At 51.3% G+C, this 14,271-nt stretch overlaps 2 protein-coding genes across 2 annotated transcripts; one reads left to right on the forward strand and one right to left on the reverse strand.

The window, feature by feature from the left end:
* Positions 1 to 263: 263 nt before the first annotated feature.
* LOC100907010 (uncharacterized) lies at positions 264 to 2,074 on the reverse strand. The gene is made up of 4 exons (XM_003737716.2): positions 1,891 to 2,074; positions 1,571 to 1,750; positions 1,260 to 1,464; positions 264 to 1,170 (listed from the first exon to the last, which is right to left on the reverse strand). Exons 1-4 carry the CDS (start codon positions 2,038 to 2,040, stop codon positions 449 to 451), a joined length of 1,257 nt encoding a protein of 418 aa, XP_003737764.1. The 5' UTR covers positions 2,041 to 2,074; the 3' UTR covers positions 264 to 448.
* Positions 2,075 to 3,543: 1,469 nt separating this feature from the next.
* LOC100907156 (cyclin B3) lies at positions 3,544 to 6,559 on the forward strand. Its single transcript, XM_018640331.2, is given in 4 exon segments — positions 3,544 to 3,598; positions 4,874 to 5,200; positions 5,326 to 6,136; positions 6,139 to 6,559. Coding segments are annotated over 3 exon segments (1,236 nt in total). The 5' UTR covers positions 3,544 to 3,598; positions 4,874 to 4,876; the 3' UTR covers positions 6,240 to 6,559.
* Positions 6,560 to 14,271: the final 7,712 nt, after the last annotated feature.

Here is a 14,271-nt window from a genome sequence, read left to right on the forward strand (position 1 = left end):
ATGTCTCTACTCAGGGATTTGGGAATTGGAACTCATCTGATTGCGGTCACCTCTGACTCTTCTCCCTGGACTTGCTCGGGGACAATCACCGGAGTTCTCTTCCGTCTTCGAACTCCAAGGAGGTAATACGCTCGGGACTCGGGTCCATCGGGGATCGGGGCTACCGGTTAACATGATCGGAAGATGGCCTGGATTCCGATTGTCCGCGTGGCGATCCGCTGTTGCAACTCCACCCTCATATTCCACATCCATTACACTTCTTCTCTGAATTCTTTTATTCTATAGAAAAAGAGTTACAACGTAAAAGTGCTCGGAAAGAATTAAGAAACGAGCACGAGAAATGATAACTCTCAAAACATCAGCTCTTACTGTAAAAGTCGGACGGGAAAATGCAATATCCTTGACCACGGGGACGGATAATAGTTAATGATAGGGACGCGTCCGACGATCACTCTTCGGCCTCCAGTCTCTGGCGCGGCTCGGACATCTTGATGCGGAATATGCCCTCAGTGTTGCAAACGATCCCATAGCCCGCGTTCAAGTATTCGCCGTGACAGGTTTTCACTGGCGTACCCGAGTTCATGTAGCCGGCGATCTGATAGTCGTTGTGTAGAACGATGATCCGGCCCAAGTACATGAGTTTGAAATCGTTGAAGCCGGCTGGGATCTGGATTGTGGCCAAAGGAGTGCATATCTGAGCTGTCAGTTTATAGACCGTGTTCCCGTAGAGAACCACGGTTTTGACGGGAGTTTCGGTCGGCGGCATCTGCGCGCCGGAAGTGAAGGCTCTCCGCTTCGAGGATTTGCTGTCTTTGCAATGGCAGAAACCCTTGAGTTCTGTTTCAGTCTCGGTCGGTTGAAAATTATCAAGGCAAACTAGTGGACTCGTCGAAGAGTTTGGCGTCCAATAAAATCCTCTGAGATTTCGATCTTCATGGGGATTAGAGGACTTTGAGGCCAAGCTATCGATCGATTGATTGAGGTCGGACTTCTTCTCGTTGTATCTTTTAGTGACCCGCATCCAACCGTAGTCAACGAAAAGCGCGCCGTGTTTGCGGAACAGGAGAACGAACTCATCCCGGAGAGTCTGGAGGAAACATTCTGGCACCTGACTGATCACGGTGGTTTGACGCCTCGAGCTGAGGCTACACATGATGATGTCCCAGCTCCCTGAAATCGAGAGAAACATTCTGAGCCCGGCCAGGAGCCAATGATCACCCTCAGCCGGGGACGGAGTCGATGTTCGAGAGCTCACTCACCCTTCTCGTTCATCTGCGGCCAGTACAGGGCATCCGCTGAACGGCTGTAAACGATCCGATCGGCTCGCTCTAGGTCGAACGAAGCTTCGACGCTGCCCTTCCGGACCCATACGGATTTCGACTGATCCAGGATCGACACGGGCATGCTGCGGTCCGCCAGCAGGAGCCCGATTCTCACTCGATGCTCACACGAAAGGTTCAGAATCTACATCGGAATCGGAAGCTTGTGTGATGACTCCGGAGTCAACACGTTGGCAACGGAAGAATTGGACAAAGTCCGAAGACTGAGAATGTTCACCCGGAGAACTCACTCGTATAACTCCGTTCCGGAATCTGTAGAGATAGTCGGACAGGTGCGGACCGCTGTGGTTGGCTTGGTATCGTCTGTGGGAGTCATGTCCGACTTTCATGCAGTACACCGTTTTACCCTCGTCCTCTTCCAGAGTGTAAAGAACAACCTCCGGTTTGATCAGGGTTACAGAGCGAACTTTCTGGAAAATCATTCAGACAGTTTCCCAACACCGTGTCGAAGTTTGTCAAGCATTCCGCTTTCTCCCAGAAGGCGGAAGCAGTCACTGTGAGAAATGAAGAGGGGTTCTCAACACGGGGGACCCGGCCCGCAATGACGAACCTTTTTCCGCATACGCTCGACGAAGTCACGGTTTTCCGGGCTCCTCCCGCCAAGCAGCGGTTGCAAAGGGATAGGATCGAAGCATTCTTCATTTTGACCGGCCATTCGGTCGCAGAGCCGGTTTTCGAAACGTTTCTCAAAATGAGCCATCTTCGGAGAAGGATCTGAGCAGCTTTCATAAACTGGCACTGATTGACATCGATCTTGGACGCGCAGCATGCCACATGCGACTGCACGTCTCGATACCTGGATTGCATACATCGGTGTGCTTAACACTCAAGCTAAAGAACGACTTCGACTCGAACTGGGTTTCCCTGCATGGCGTATGGGCGGAATCAGGACCAGATGTTGAGATTCCGGCGGGATAGAGAAACTAGCCACTGCACAAGTCTCACGGCTATAATGAAAAGCTCAATATTTCCTCTGGAGCGTAAAGAGTGCTTTCGTGGGTCCCATCTCCGTCGCTCTGCTGGGGCCTTAGAACCGGGAACAGCAGAGACAGTATGACTCGACGAGACTTAATGAATGGAGAATTAAAAAACCCATGCTTCATCACAAAGCTCAGATCCACACAAGGAGTCCACGATCAGGAGAATTGCAACATGGACGACATCAAGGGAACCCAATCCGGCGCCACTGTATCGTGTTCAGTCCGTCAAAGAAGCGTTCCCGAAGAAATCTCTAGCCTAGAACTACTCATGCTCCAAGGGGCTATCAATAGCAACGATGCGCGAGACTCCCGCGTACGCGGCAATCGTCTCGGTTTGGCCTTAAGCCGAGGATTCCCCTCTCAGGACTTGATCATCGATCGCCCTTCTGTGAGGGGGGGCGACCCGAACCGCCCTGCGACACAGTGAATTTCTAAGTGTCGGATTCGCGTCTCTCGGGGGGGATTCCATGCTCGGAGTGATGGCAGTTAGCCGACGAATGTTCGATGTCGATGCCACGTAGCAATCCATTTGATGAAGGCCAGCCAATCGAATCCACGGAGACATCACCTTGTGTGATCAGGCCCACATCCGACCCAGGCAGGGACCGAGGAGAAGGGGCCAAAGTAGATCCGATGAAGAAGGGCGCTACCGCTGGATCCATGACAAATTCGATTCCCGCGGGAGGACAATGGTCATTTGCACTGATCTCCCCTGTTGCTGAATGAATACATATATCTGCCAGGTCCTCCACGAGTTTCGTCGGCAGCGCCGGCTCCCTCCATCTCGGGGCTCAGGACTTCTGCCGTGAATCAATGGAAAGCCTTTTGGTACGATGATCCCAAGATACCATATTCCAGGCCTCGGCAGCTCCTCGAGCGCTGACCATTGTCTTCCATTCCATGGTTGAGATTGGTTGATTTCGCGCGCACCAAGTCGGATACGTTGGCGCGCGAGACCACCATCTCTCGACTTCTGGCAGAGCATTGACTCGGAGCGCCCTCTAACGGCGAACCTAAAACACTGGTTCATTCAAAATCATATCTTGATTCTTTATCGAGCTCGGCCGCACCAGGTGTCGCGCGACATATTTCAGTCGGGAGGAATCGCGGGGAACCAAAATCGAATTCCTCCTGGGAAAACGCCGCGGGAACACTGTTTCGCGGTTCCTCTCCAACTCGTGACGTCACAGCGACCGTTTGAAACCTCGACCAATAGCAGTTGTTTTGGGTCGAGCAGCGGTCAAAGATCTCACTTTGAACGCGACAGCGGACTTTGCGGTAAGTTTTTCCCCGATCTCTGATAATTTGAGGTATAATACGCCCATTATTTGTTCTCTGAGGGGCGTCCGTGGGCCAGGGAGCGCAGAAGTCCGAGTATCTCGGAAGAGCCATGCTTGACACATGGTGAATGCGAAGGAGAACCACTTTGACCACCATTGAAGTTTCGTCTGTCAGTGAGTTCTCCTCAAAAACTGAATGCTTTGCGGACTCGGTCTCTGATCTCAGCTCAGTTGTAGTCATCGCGGAATTCGAGTTCTTCCGGCCAGGTTTCCTTTAGTCAAAGAAAAGGCGTTCGTTGGCCTAGGCGGTCGGCAGAAAATTTTATCCTCCCTTGGAAAGCGTTCCATCAGGACAGAATTGATCGAAATCAACTCGATCTCACTGAAGAAATTACTCGGAAGGTATTTCTCGGTTCATTTTTCCGTTGAGGTTCGAATCGCATAGCCTCAGTCGCAGCAACGATCGTTCCTCTCCCTCAATTTTCTAGCCAGGCGGCGGCACCACTGGGACCGACAGGCAGGCAGCCAGTCAGTCAGCCAACCCCTCAACGGCGAAGCCAAAAGCAACGAGCCAACCCCCGAACTGCCTCGGAGTTCTAGCTGCTCCTAACGGCGGTCGGAGTCTCGTTTGAGTTCAATTCTTTCTCTTGCTGTGTTGAATTATTCGCGTCGAATGTGTTCTCTGTGACAAGCATGCACAAAGTACGTACATATCCATTCTGTTCTTCGGTTTCTGGAATCTGGTTGATCGGTTATCATCGTTTCACAAGGTCTCTGTGCGACGGCGATAAGCGAGAGCTCAACCAACCGTTGGAAAGTCGGTTGGTTTTCTCAAACCACAACTACCGATGGTCTCGGTATTTCTGTTATCGGCGTAAATTCGAGAAACACACCGCCATTGCCCTAGGCTGCGATGTTCCCGAGAGACCCCAACGGCAATAATTCGTGATCCCGTGAGTTTCGCGGTGGAGTTTCTAGACAGCCTTTATGGCGCTCTAGCAGACCGCATGGGTGTGGGCGCCGCAGCGAGCTGCAAGCGCTCAGCCTCCTTAAATCTTGAATCGGAAAGAGTGATCCGAGCGAACGGTCTTAGGCGTATTTCGGAACTGTGGACATCGAAACACGATGCCGATTCAACTGTTCAGTCGAGTCGAATAGAATTTTCTCTTCGAAGTGTGTCCTCTCAGAACCTTTCGCGCTCGCTTGCCCCGATCGTCACTGTTAGCTTCTCGGACTTCCGAACTGTTCAGTAACCTCGATTCCCTCTTTGCAGAAGATGGTCCTCCGACGCGTAACCCAAGGATTGAAGGTTCATTCAGAAAATGTGGCTCCAAGCGAGAATCGGGCCGCCAAACGCCCAAGAAACGATGACTCCGGGCCCGCATCGAAGCGGAGCGCAGTTGGACTCAAAGTGCAGTCGGAGAACATCGCGATGCCGTCGAACACAAAGAAAGTTCTCAGAGAGAACCAGGCGGCCGATCTAGTCAAAAAAGATATCCTCAAAGAAATCTCGAAGAACGATGCCCCACAGAAATCCGCGGAGCAGCCGACGAAGAAAGCTTCACCCGCTAAAAGAGCTCTTGTACAACCCCGAGTCAAGGTAATTTCCGAGCGCCAAGCGAAGGCAAATCGATGATCGGAGGGAAATCCGATCCGGGGAAACGTTTCGATTCGTCGCAACATGAGTTCTGCGTTCTTATCTCTAACGATCGTCCCCCTCCACAGCGTACCAACGTCATGGTTAGCCACACCGATGCTTGCGCACTGGACTTCTACGTTGAGAAGGCTGATCTGCCCGCAGGTGTGCCCGACGTCGACCGTCGAGTTCTCAACGACCCTATCTGTGAGGCGCACTACGCACACGACTCGTTCGTGTACCTGCGGCAACGGGAGAAGAAATTCATCTGCCAACCCTACATCCACAAGCAGCCCGAGGTGCCGAGCACCTACAGAGCCCTTCTTGTCGACTGGATGGTAGAGATCCAAGAAAGTTTCGAGCTCAATCACGAGACCCTCTATCTCGCCGTCAAGATGGTGGACCGTTTCCTTAGCAAGGAGGACCTCCGAAGGTCGCAAATTCAACTGCTTGGAGCCACCTCTCTGTTGATTGCCAGCAAAATCGACGAGCGAGTTCCACCTAGCCTGGACGAATTCACCTATATCTGCGACGATGCCTACACGCGCGACATGTTCATAGAAATGGAACGCCATGTTCTCCAAGTGCTCGATTTTGATCTCTCAATGCCGCTCAGCTATTCGTTCCTCAGGCGATATTGTCGCTGTATGGAAATGTCCCTGCGAGAAATGACTCTCGCTCGCTTCATATTGGAATGCTCACTAATGGAATACACGATGATCGGACACAGGGACAGCAAAGTCGCTGCGGCGTCCCTGCTCCTCGCCATGGACATTCTGGGCATGGAATGGAAAGATACACTTACGTACTATACCGGATACAAAACGTCTGAGCTCTTGCCTCTCCGCAACGAGCTCAACAAATTGGTGCACCGCCTGAAACAAGTATCTCAGGAGGAAAAAACTCTACCAAAACAATATTCGTCAAGTATTCTCACGAAGTTTTCCACCAAGTGGCTACGCTCGAATTCCCCCCCGTGGAAGAAGCGACCTCATCCAGATGAAGAAAGTCTCCGCATCACCTCCTGTGCTGATCTCTTCCTGCAAACTCCTCCCATCGTCGACGAGGGACGAGTTCCTAGACCCCGACGACATAACCAACAATGTAAATAGGCAATGAATATTGTAAATACTGCAGATATGTGCCCCATTCGTTTGAATCAATGGGTATCGTGCAGTGGAGCAAAAAAACTTGGGAGAACTCCAAGGTCAGTAAATGAGACCGAGTCTTCACCGGCGTATGCAACGCAACTCTTAAACCGAAAATAGATGTTGTAGCGACATTCAGAAAAAAAAATTGTGTTTCTCTGTAAAATATATATACATCAAACTGCGAAGTTCTTAGAGGTGTTGTATGTAATATTGCAATGGATCATGCCACGTGGAAAATAAATGTATTCCCCATGCGATTCACTGGAATCTTCCTCCATCTTCCGGAAGAAAAGTCTTTATGTGGTCGAAAGTGTATACGTTCCCTGGTCGACCTTCTTCCTCGTCGGGAGCGCTTGTGCTAGAAACCACTGAAATCTCGGTTCTGAGAACGCTCTTACCGTGGGGGGATCATTGAAGTGGGCCGGGGAAGTGCTCTTCAGAGGAAAATTGCTTCGTCCTCTGTCGAGGAGGATCCTCATTGGAGGATCGGAAGGGGCAAGGCTCTGTGACGCCGTCCCTCGAGGAGCTGCGAATTCATTGAAGCAGATCTGATCTTCCGGCTCTCACTACTTTCGGCACCATTTCCCCCTCAATTTCGGTGGAGACAAATGAATCGAAGACCAGTTATTAGTATTCCACTCACCCAAGCATTCCTCTAAGGAAATGAATTTGTAGAGAGACCGTATATCAAAAACCAAACCGATCTCCGGCACGACATGTCTTAGTGGTAATGACCTGCTTATGGCGCCAACATGTCCCCCACTTAGACTCCGATTGGAGTTCTTGGCGGCAGGGATTCGAAAGGAATCGGAGATCGAGTGTTATACAATGCATCAAAGCGATCCGATCGCCGACGGCCAAGATTAAGACAACACAGTCACCCGATGGATTCGCGCGAAGGAGTTGGTCAGAGTGATATGCGAAAGCCCTCCGCCGCATTCAACACCCTTCTGTGCACTTCCTTCGTTGCCTTGAGAACCGGTCGCCTAAGATGGGACAGCCCCTGACCGCGTGAACGGAACGCAACGATTGTTCCCCGTGCGTAATGATCTATGTTACCCTCGCTGGGGAATGGAATAAAAACTCTGTCAACGGCAGCGAATTCGATCGCACATCCACTTCGATCCATCTCCGAACTTTTATTCACGATCATCTCAATCTCTTTCCGCTCACGGCGCGGCCTGATCGGTCGTAAGGAGCAGCAGCCGAAAGCTGTCATTTCGCAATAAATGCGGATTACACTCTTCAGAGTCACCAGCAGAAGATTTCTCCGGTGAGTGCTCAGCTCGGTGATTCGCCAGCATTTGTCTGAGTTTTCCTCCTCAGGGGAAAAAAAGTGTTTTCTGAAGGAGGATAAGCAAGCGGACTGACGTCAAGTCTTGAGTGACTCCCGACCGTTTCGTTTCTCATCGCGCGACGCTCAGACAAACAAAAAAACACTAGACGTGATTCCGGTGAGACCTCGGTCTGGTGGGTGGCGAGACAACAAATTCAGTGTTTGGCAATTACGCAGCTTCTGATCCTAAGGGTGTTTGTACGAGGATCCTCAATCATTCAATCGTGAGTTGCACAAAAACGTGGGGTCCCACCGAGCCCCCTTCTCGACGGTGTCGGGCGAATGATACGAGGAATGAGACCTCAATCGATACAAAGTAGCACTAGCTCATCTCTGCGAAAGGTGGTTCGCTCCCAATCTTCATGAGCTTCACATCTCCTACACTTCTGGCGTCAGAAACGAGTTGGCTTCAATCTTCGAGGATACGTCCCGAGCGTCAATGCTTTAGTGGTGTTTTATATTGGCTCCGTGGATCTATCAGTATATGCCATCGGAGTTCGTTCTCACGGCTCGAACGATTCCTGCAATCTGGCACTCTATTCGCGATACAAATATAGTATCTATCGACGATGACTTCATTTTCAGCAAGATCCGTGTTCAACGATTCAACTTACCGCTCATGTGCTCCCGGTGCGCCCTCAATCTTCAGAGAAAGAACATCTCGACCTTGAATCTCTTTCGAAAATAGGTGACATCTTCTCTCTTGGATTCTCTGAGAACGAGGTGCGTTTGGGGAAGACATTGGAACTGGCGTTCAGCTTTTCCAACGCTGTAAATTCCAGGCCAGAGAAGTCGTTATTTGTTCACGAGTGGCTACGCCTTCCAGAACACCGGAACTCGGAAAGAGAACATCATGGGATTATCTTTCGAGCTCCGACTCCCACAGCTCTAGAATCTTGCTACGCTTCTGGTACTATCCGAATAGTCTTGCCTATTGTTCCACGCGCATTCGATATGGGGGACCAGAATGTGTGAACCCGGGTTTCCATCGCGTTCGAGCTGCGAGGAAGGGGCCGGCTTCTGTGCGGAGTCCCTCATCGAACTCCCAGGCTAGGTGTGGATAGCTGATTGCTCGTTTTTGAAAGAATCATCGCGCATCCGTCCGTATTGGAACCACCGTCCGCCGTGATCTGAAGACCGACCAAAGGTCGCTCCCGAACGTTTAAATATGCGCGCTTGCGAAGCGAACCAGGCTTGAATATTCGATAATTCGTAACTTTGAAATTCATCATTATTCATCTTGATGACCTCGAAGACGTTTCAAGACCCAGGTGGGCCTCTTGATGCGATTCACAAGCAAATCGTACGAAGAATTCGGGAGCATTGCTCAATGAATTTTAAGGCCGCTTGGACACGCCGCGACGGGCATTGAATGTTAGCTGTGTCTTCGGGCTCTCCGGAGGCTCGTCTAGCACTCATCATTCCATTTCCTGAAGGGAGAGAATCTCCACAGTGACATAGGGAATATTCCCCCCTATAGCTCCCGTTGTCTAGGACTCAGACGTGAGCTTCGGGGCCAATAAGAGTTTCATTCCGCCTCTGGGATGAATGTTCGTACGTTTCTCGCACCTTTGTACGATTCGAAATTCATTCGAAACCTTCGCTGAAGGCTCCGGACCTGTCACGTTCACTGTCCGCTCCGACCGAACACCTACCCGTCCTCGAGTCGTAGTATCGAGTGCGCTCATTCCCAGCTCTTTGAAGAGCTCTGTTGCGCGTGCGCATTCATGGGAATTTCATTTGTGTACGGTGGGAGCGGAAGTTTGCCGGCCAAGAATACAGTTCCGCTTCGATTGGACTGTTTCCGAAGTGTTTGCTCGATAACGACGCGATGAATCGTTTGGATCTGAGAAATTTCGGAAAGCTCCGACATTGATGGAACACAATTCGTTCGCATTGAATGGCACTTAACCAGTCAAACCGAATTCCGGAACGTCGTTAGCACCATTCGTTCATTTGACTCCGTGAGGCAGATAGCCACATGGCAGTCTCTACGTCGAGTGCTTGTTTGCAGATATATGGCGCTGAAGCTCCTCATACTCGTACAAATAAAAGAGCCTGTTTTTCGACAGGGGCTGTACTCCTATCTCCTATACCTCGCCTAATAGGGGTCCAGGTAATTCATGCCCGTCTGAGCGGAACAGACTCGAAAGATCGACCGATTACGCGACGGTGCGCCCCGAGGAAATCGAAGGACTTGCTGTTTTTGAACGTCTTCTCATATACTTTCACACTTCATTCACGAGAACTCGTATTCGTAGAACATTACAACATCAATACTTGAATTCGCGTCTTGACAGCTTCCGCGCTTGGATGCTTTTAAGCTTGGGAAACATTATCGTAATTTCTCGAAACGTCGAGTTGCCTTGCTCCCTGATTCATGTGTGATTGTTGCGAAGATTGGAGTGGGACGAGACCACCGAGACCGATATGCTCGCATTCGCGGGAGACATCCGCATGTCGCAGGAGGATCTGCACAGATTGAGATCAGCCACATTCTGGACCCACGGGGAATTTCCTGGAACCGGGGCTTGTCGGAGAGGGGGGCAGACGAGACCTAGAGACTCTACGCATCGACGAACGATATTGAAGGTAAATCCATTGAGAAAACGAGGCTCCGAGAATGTTCTCCACCCGCTTCGTACAACAGGACTTTCGCGTGAAGAACGGCAAGCATGAGGAGCGACCCTTACGGGATACGAGCGATCAGGAGTCGACACCATTGTCTCGCATAGCGAACCGATGCGATGGCCCGCTTACCGAGCAGCTCGAGCCAGACGAATGTTTTTGAGAAGCAGTCCAATCGACTATTTAAATTCAATTATCAGAAGGAGTAATTGTCCAAACGATGAGAAGTTGTTCCACGACTTACGCGGGAGGATAATTCTCTGCTCCGAGTCGATTCTCGGTTGTGGGACTCCGGTGCATGTTTCGTTCCTCGTCGTAAACGATCCATGAAAACACTCGACGCCCTGAATGAACATCCAAATTCTATCTCTTTCGAGAGGCGTCATTCGCACCTCAGAATCGACATATTTGGTTGTCCTAGGTTGGAGCCGCCCCTCGAGGATTCTCACGGGATTTCAAGGGCCGCTTCTATCGCAACGCTTGTCTGTCGATCCTAAGGTCGATATTAGTATTTCCAGATGATGATTTCGTCTTCAGCTGACAGTCTTTTTTTGTGCCGCGAATGTCGTTGATGTCATCGTCAACACTCTGTCGTCGTCGGGTCGAAGGGATGCTTGGTTGGCTCCTTCTCTCTTATGTTCCTTGCTCGGGTCTGATGTTGTAGAATCCTTCTCGCGGCTCTCCTTCGTGAGCGGCAGCGCGCTTTTCCGTCGGTCGGTGCCGTCGCCACCACCGTCGGAGCTGGTGCTTGTGAGCGGTCGCTTCGTCGCTCAGATCGGTGGTTACCACCGCTCTTTGTCGTGCCTGCCGGAGTCGTGGCCCTTCAGTCACCACCACAAGTGTTGTGGTCGAAGTTGGTTGTGATAGTTGTTGTGCTCGGGTTGCCTGCACGTCGTCGTGTCGGTTCCAGGTGGCTCCAGGTGAGCTGCATGTTCAGTGAATTTCGATGAAGAGGAGACTCTCGAATCGTGCTCCGGTAAAGCTGGAAACTCCGACTGTCCAAAGAGACAGATCGAATATCTCTAATGTCGAGGTCAGCTCAAGCAATCGGTGACAAATATCCCTACTGGCTGCCGTGTCGAGTTCCATAATCCGAGCATGGCTGAGTTGCCTATTGGGTTGTCTCTGAGGCGGTTGCCCGCAAGCGATGCGTCTCTCGAAGAGACCGGGAGATATTTGTCTCTTGAATTCGCCGATGAACATGACGGATAGAAAGCTCAACGACCCTTTTCTCCCGTCTGTGAACCACCGAATTTTCCTCGGAACTCATTGATTCGCTCCCCGACACGGAATCCATCGGAGAAACGGAATCAGTGACAGCATCCTCAGATGATGGAGACAACGGGGTTTTTGCGAGTTCGGAGATGGAGGACATGTGTCTCATGGTCGGAACATGAGCTCCGGCTCTCCGTGGCTCGAGTGGTTTGCTCAATGCTCCCGTCGTTTCAACAACGGCTGCAGAAGGCATTCGCCGACCATCCGCGTTCAGGATGACTCAACCGACGGCCTTCGCTATATCGACACTCGCCTGGCCTACCTTCTTCACTTTCTGGATAAGTGGATATCGCCACGGATTTCTGATGCTCGGGTGGTCGGCTCACTCGCTCTTCACGAACAACGTCTTGTTGTCTTTCTGGGTTGCCGGTTCCGTAGCATAATAAAACCACTGTCTAATATGTAAAAGAACCATCCCGAGACTCCGAAATCACCGTTACCATCGCGGAAGACCGTTGCCGCGTCTCTCGCTCTCTTGAGCCACGAACGCTAGGAAACAGAAAAGACTCCGCGCGCCTTATGACAGGTCTGATTTACCGGTCGCCCCGCTGCCAATCATCTACTTGCTCTGGCAGTCTGCTCTGAAGTGAGCTAGCCCGCTGTCCTCCCTCCTCCTGCCCGCAGCCTTTAGGTCGGTCGCTGCCTACCATTCACTCAGTCAGTCAGTCAGTCGGACAGACCGTCATTCAGGCGTTGGGTTGAAACGTTTGGGTTTGGTGGCCGGCGGAGACCCTCCCCCTGTGCTAGACTGTTTCAGACATAGATGGAAGTCCAACGGCAGCGTGCAGCCGCAAGGAAGGCATAGCGATCGAGGTGCTCGTGAACGGGGAATTCTCGTGTTTGGGTGATTGCCTGTGTTCGGACCCGAAGAATAAAATCGACCAAACTACAGCACGTCAATCTACTGCTAGTCAGCCGTGAGCTTGTTTACGTCACTCTGCTCGCATCCCGAGAATAATGGCTCGGGAGCGACAATCGAAACATCATGAAAAGTAGGTTCCGAAGTGAATCATCATCGCGTATCCGAGCGTATGATTTCTCTATGGCTAAAGCGCTTTTTTCGCGATTCGAATCGCGAGAGGGTGTGCGGAATTCACTGACGACCTCACGTGGTGTCAAGAAAGTCGGCGGTCCCCGTATAATCTACGGTATTGACGCGTAGACCGCCCGACTAGAACTTGCTTGATCCAAGGCGGTTTCTGCGTAGCTACGCGAAGGTTACCGACTGCGTCTTTCTCAAGGCCTGCCCGCTCGACCTGAAGGCCTTGATGACACCTATCTTTCCGATTACGCGAAATGACAACGAAGGCGACGGCCTTGAGTGAAGAATCGCGCTCGACCCTTCTAGATATCGCAGACTTGAGCCTAGTGTGTCGTACGGGTTGCGCGGAATTTCGCACGCTAGTTGTGGGAGAATATCACGTGGCTCTTGACGGATTCACCCAAGGAATTGGTTTGAGACGACTCTGGTCGGATGATCATTGTTGGGAATCTGCCCGTAATAGCGTGTTTCGGGCCTCTCCTCCCTCCCGACTCCCGACGACATATTTCCGATCCCAGCGAGTGCCGACCGAGTCCAGATTCCTCCGCGGTTTGCAGCATTTTTGGGAAAAAGCGTCTGATTCCTTGATCCAATGTCCTTTCGTAAGTCGTTACTTCAAGCTGACCGTGACAGCTGATAAAAGCGACATGGCTCAACGAGGTGGGGGATGACCGTCCGAAAAGACATGCGGTACAGAACATATCCAAGGCTTTTTAGTGCAAAAACTTCAAAGGAGCCAAAACACATGAGCGGCGCGGCAGAAAACGCGAACAACCGACGTGTCAATTCGTCCGCTCGGATCTCCGGCTGACAATCCAATTACTTGACGGCTTGCGTGGATCCGAGTTATGGAGCGGGCGTGATCGGCGTTGTCCTCTTCTATCTGGGCTGAGCTTATCGGTTTCTATTCAAGAATGAGTCAGGATTTGCATACCCACGGTAGCTGCACCGTTGTAGCGAACAGAATTCCGTCAAGGCTGGTAGGCTAGACGCTTTAAACACGAGCACGCATCCCTCTCGTTCCCAGTGGCGTAGCCAGGGGGGAGGGGGCGATCGCGCGTTCGCCCCCCCCCCGCCCGTAATTTCTTCCTAAGAGTGTCGAACATCCATCGAGACGATGAGTGGGACATAGAATCCATAATCGACAGATTCGCCAGCAAGCAAAAGCGCCGAATGAACTTAATGTTGTGAGTCGAGAAGGCCTACCAGCCAGTGTAGTCACCTTTCGTTGTCAGTAGATTGTTTTGTGCCTTCCATTTGTTCTACTTTACCTCTTCGCGGTGACGGAGGTAGACCTCTTGGCGTTTTAAATTTAACGTTTTCCAATTAAACGCTGTTTCGATTTTTTTTTGTAATAGAATCGATTGCTGCTGGCGAATCATGACTTTTCCATCGATATGAGACGGAGATCCGATGATTCTGTGAGCCTACCCACAAGTTCGAGGAAAATTCCGCCCCCCCCCAAAAAAAAATCCTGGCTACGCCACTGCTCGTTCCTCCCGTGCTATCGACATCGATCGTGGAGACGCTAGGCCAAAGATTGAGGCTTCCGTGACCGGCTCGACAACTCATCTTCCTCCTTGATTTCTAGTTTGGGGCTTCC

Source organism: Galendromus occidentalis, unplaced genomic scaffold (assembly GCF_000255335.2).
Source record: "Galendromus occidentalis unplaced genomic scaffold, Mocc_1.1 scf7180000075612, whole genome shotgun sequence".
Classification (NCBI taxonomy): Eukaryota; Metazoa; Arthropoda; class Arachnida; order Mesostigmata; family Phytoseiidae; genus Galendromus; species Galendromus occidentalis.

Excerpts from the sequence above, each read along its gene's own strand:
- LOC100907010 (XM_003737716.2), bottom strand. The coding sequence starts at position 2,040 with ATGGCTCATTTTGAGAAACGTTTCGAAAACCGGCTCTGCGACCGAATG. Across the intron at positions 1,751-1,890 it reads TCGAGCGTATGCGGAAAAAG|AAAGTTCGCTCTGTAACCCT; the intron begins GTTCGTCATTGC and ends ATGATTTTCCAG. Across the intron at positions 1,171-1,259 it reads GCCGCAGATGAACGAGAAGG|GGAGCTGGGACATCATCATG; the intron begins GTGAGTGAGCTC and ends TCTCGATTTCAG.